This window comes from Myzus persicae, unplaced genomic scaffold (assembly GCF_001856785.1).
Source record: "Myzus persicae strain clone G006 unplaced genomic scaffold, MPER_G0061.0, whole genome shotgun sequence".
NCBI lineage: Eukaryota > Metazoa > Arthropoda > Insecta > Hemiptera > Aphididae > Myzus > Myzus persicae.
Window position 1 is genome coordinate 1 of NW_019101099.1, and position 4,004 is coordinate 4,004.

General features: G+C 30.3%; 1 protein-coding gene across 1 annotated transcript; it reads left to right on the forward strand.

Moving 5' to 3' along the window:
- Positions 1 to 345: 345 nt before the first annotated feature.
- On the forward strand, positions 346 to 3,978 carry LOC111027726. Its single transcript, XM_022306138.1, has 2 exons — positions 346 to 776; positions 2,974 to 3,978. The coding sequence occupies exons 1-2, from the start codon at positions 384 to 386 to the stop codon at positions 3,232 to 3,234; spliced, it is 654 nt and encodes a 217-aa protein (XP_022161830.1). The 5' UTR covers positions 346 to 383; the 3' UTR covers positions 3,235 to 3,978.
- The last annotated feature ends 26 nt before the right edge of the window (positions 3,979 to 4,004 follow it).

Consider the following 4,004-nt stretch of genomic DNA (forward strand, 5'->3'; position numbering starts at 1 on the left):
AAGGCCGCTCCACACTATGCATGTTTCGCGTTTCGCGTTTCATGTTTTCACGTTTTCGTTGAATTTCGTGAATAGTGTGAATAGCTTTTTCACGAAAATTTTTTTCGTGAAAACGGTTTCGTAGTGTTTCGCGAACGAGGCGGTAAAATGGACGAAATCAAAGGACACGAAAATATTTTTCGTACTGTTTCGTGTCGTTTCGTTGTATTTCGTTGTTTTTCGTGTTGTTTCGCGTTTCTCCTGTAAACAGGAAATTCATATCACTTGATTATACTTTGATTACCTTAATTAGGTACCTGATTACTTTGATTATCTTTAAATAAAATTAGATATTTGTAGGTAAATGGATGTTATCAAATATCATAATATCATAATATCATAATATGGAATTACGTAATTTCGTTACAAATTTAGTTCGTCAATTAGTTGTCACCATGGCGTCCGAGTGGAATGATGAACTAGTGCTCACATTTATTGACGAATTTAAAAACTATCGATGTTTGTGGGATCCAAAAGATACAGACCGCAAATCGAAAAATAAAAAAAATGATGCATATCAGAAATTAGGCTTACAATTTAAAAAACCAAAAGAAGAAATACATAAAAAAATAAACAATTTAATCCAGAGTTACAGAGGATATCGACGAAAAATAAAAACAACGAAAGTTTCTGGTGCTGGGAGAAAAGATGTGTTTAAGCCATCGTGGTTTGCATTTGATGCTATACATACATTTATGCAAGATGTATACACACCACACGGTACGGTAGATACAATGGTAAGTGTAATAATCGTTAATTATTCTGTGGCTAAAATTATAAATTTTATTTAATTCTCACTTTAAACGATAAAAAATTTATTTTTGTACAGTTATTACTGTCCTTAATATTGTCCTAAGCAGAAATTTTTTTTTTTGGTACTTTTGTTATATTATCATAATACTATTATCATTATACTACATAAAGAAAACGTCAATTTAAACAACTGGTAAAATTTTCAAGTTTCTATAACTTATACTTTTTGAATAATAACAAATATCAAAAATCGTTTGAGGCTAAACCATAATTTAACGCGGTTTTGTAAAAATTTAAATTTCAAACACTCCTAAAAATTTTTTGTCTTAGTCCGGTAGAGTTTTTTTTACAGATATTTAAAGAAAAACTTATGGACAACCTTGTACCAAATTTTCAAAACTTAGTTATAAAAGAAAAAAATTTTACGATTTTTCAACCACAAAATTACTTGCAAATTTTCACAATTTTGACATATTTCGTATAAATTTGAACTTTAAGTACTTATAAAAAAAAATTGTGACTTACGATTTTGGATTTTTTTTTATCACTTTGAGCACAACTTATGAGAAACCTTGTATTAAATTTTCAAATATTTCTAGCCAACCAAAAATTATTTATCGTTATTTAAAAAAAAAATACTTAGAAAAATTGAATATTTCAATTGTCTATAAATAACTAAAAAAAAGTCAAAACACTTTGAAAATTTAACTCTGTATAGAAAATGCTAATATAAACATTTGTTTTTTTTCATGTGCTTACAGTAATTATTTTTTGAGTTACAGAAAAATTAAATTTTCGTTTTTGTCAAAAATTGGTTTTGCGTAAAATTTCCCGTTTTTCCGTCACTTTTTTTTTGTTTTTCTCGATTTTTTTGAAAACTGTCGGAAAATGTTTAATTTTGACCTCTATAATGCACCAAGGATATTCACTTTTCCATCGGAAACCACCCCTGAAGTTTGAAATCGAAGCATTATTTCGACTAGTTATGCTGTACACAGACACACAAAAAAAAAAAAAAAAAAAAAAACAAAAAAAAAAAAAAAAAAACACACATCATTGTAAAATCAATACATTCTTCACTCCGTTCAGAATCTAAAATAATATGTCATTATTACATTTACAGATTTAAAACAATATATAATAACATTGTATAGGTAAAAAAACGTGGTAGGCAGTGAATGTATTAATTTATTTGTTTTGATTTAACTACAGAATATGTATCAAAAAACATATAATACAAGTGTTCAGTATTTACAAATTATATATATAACATTATTACTGATAATTATCTTGCCACTCTAATTTTCCAGTTGTCATAAAGTATTCAGCAAATACTTGTCGAAAGTCTTTTGCCGTTATAGATGTTTTTCTACCTCTTTTTTCCATCGATAATAATGATGTTTGCCCTTCTAGTTCATTTCTCCATGATCCATTAAATATTTGACCATTCTGTTCCGTGTCAAATGTTCCTGGTGGTGTGTACATATTTTTTGATTCTTTGCTTCTTCTTAAAAAATTATGTAATAATACACAGCATTCGGTGACTAGTCGAGTTTTATTGGGATTTAGTAAAATGGGTTTTCTTAGAACACGAAAAACTGCAGACATAATTCCGAACACATTTTCAACAGTTCTACGAGCTCTAGATAACCTATAATGAAAAATTCTTTGAAATGATCCACTATCATGGTTTCCACTATAAGGTACTAACAGATTTTCCTGTAATGGGAATGCATTATCAGCTACGATAACATATGGAACAGGCAACAGGCTTAAGTTTTTGTGGCAAACATCTTGGTGTGGATAAATTCAACGTTCCGTTTTTTAATTTCTTTGACAATGTACTATTACGAAAAACACCCCCATCTGATATTCTACCTTGTGATCCGATATTTGCGTAAGTTATATTATAGTCAGCATCACACAAGACCATTAGAACGATACTGAATGTTCCTTTATAATTAATATAATCACTACCACTATTAATAGGAGAAAGTATGACCACAATATGCTTCCCATCTAGGGCACCAATACAATTAGGAAAATTCCATTTTTTTCCATATACGTCAGCGATCTTTTGCCATTCATCAGTAGTTCTTGGAGTCTACAAAAAAAATATTTCTAGTATAATAAAATTATGTAAATATCATATAATCATAATTTATAATATTTTTTAAATAGGGAGACAGTATAGTGAAAGCAACGACGAACATGATATCAGCGATGATCCAAACAATGATAGTTACATTGAGATCACGGAAGATAATGTCGACACCACCAAAGAAGACAATAATGAAAGACAAAAAAATTTTGATTGGTCGAGTGACACTACCAATATTGAAAAAAATACATTTAGTGCACCTGCAATGGCATCCCGAAAAAAAAAGAAAAAGCCGACAGATGAAAATGAAATACGTGCGTCCCAGGCATATGAGTATTTAATGCAAAAACAAAAAGAGAGCCAAAAGAAAATGGAGAAGGACGAATATGATATTTATGGTGCTTTAGTAGCAACAAAACTCCGAAAAATAGACGAAATAACTCGTCAGTATGTGATGAATGAAATAGATAATTTGATGTTTAGAGCAATAATTCATGCAAAGCACCAGTCACAAAAATCTACAACCACATCCATCTCAAAATACCTCATTAAATTATGTACAACAACCTTATACATTTCCATCTCAATTCCAAACATTCAACTATATAAAACAACCATTTATATCGCCATCTCAATGCTCAACGTTTAGTCACACATCACAACCATCTCCATCCAATTCCTCAACACCCAGTCGTTCATCACAAGTATCTCCACCACAAGCACCACTCAATAACTCAACAGAGGCATCAACAAAAGTAGTTCCAACATTAAATTATGTACAACAGCCATATTCATTGTCATCTCAAAATACATCAAAATTAAATTGTGTACAACAACCATTTCCTTCACCATCTCAAAATACAACGTTAAATAATTTACAAAAACCATATGCATTGTCTTCTCAAAATACTACAACATTAAATTATGTACAACAACCATTTCCTTCGCCAGCTCAATACTCAATGTCCAGTCATTCATCGAAGCCATCATCTCCATCAAATTCCTCAACTCCCAGTCGTCCATCACTAATATCTCCACCACTCAACAACTCAACAGAGGCGTCAACTGAAGTTATTGAAGGGACATTGGACTACGATTGGTTAAATCAAAA

Coding starts and splice junctions, on each gene's coding strand:
- LOC111027726 (XM_022306138.1), top strand. CDS start 384: ATGGAATTACGTAATTTCGTTACAAATTTAGTTCGTCAATTAGTTGTC. Junction 777..2,973: donor ACGGTACGGTAGATACAATG/GTAAGTGTAATA, acceptor TTTTTTAAATAG/GGAGACAGTATAGTGAAAGC.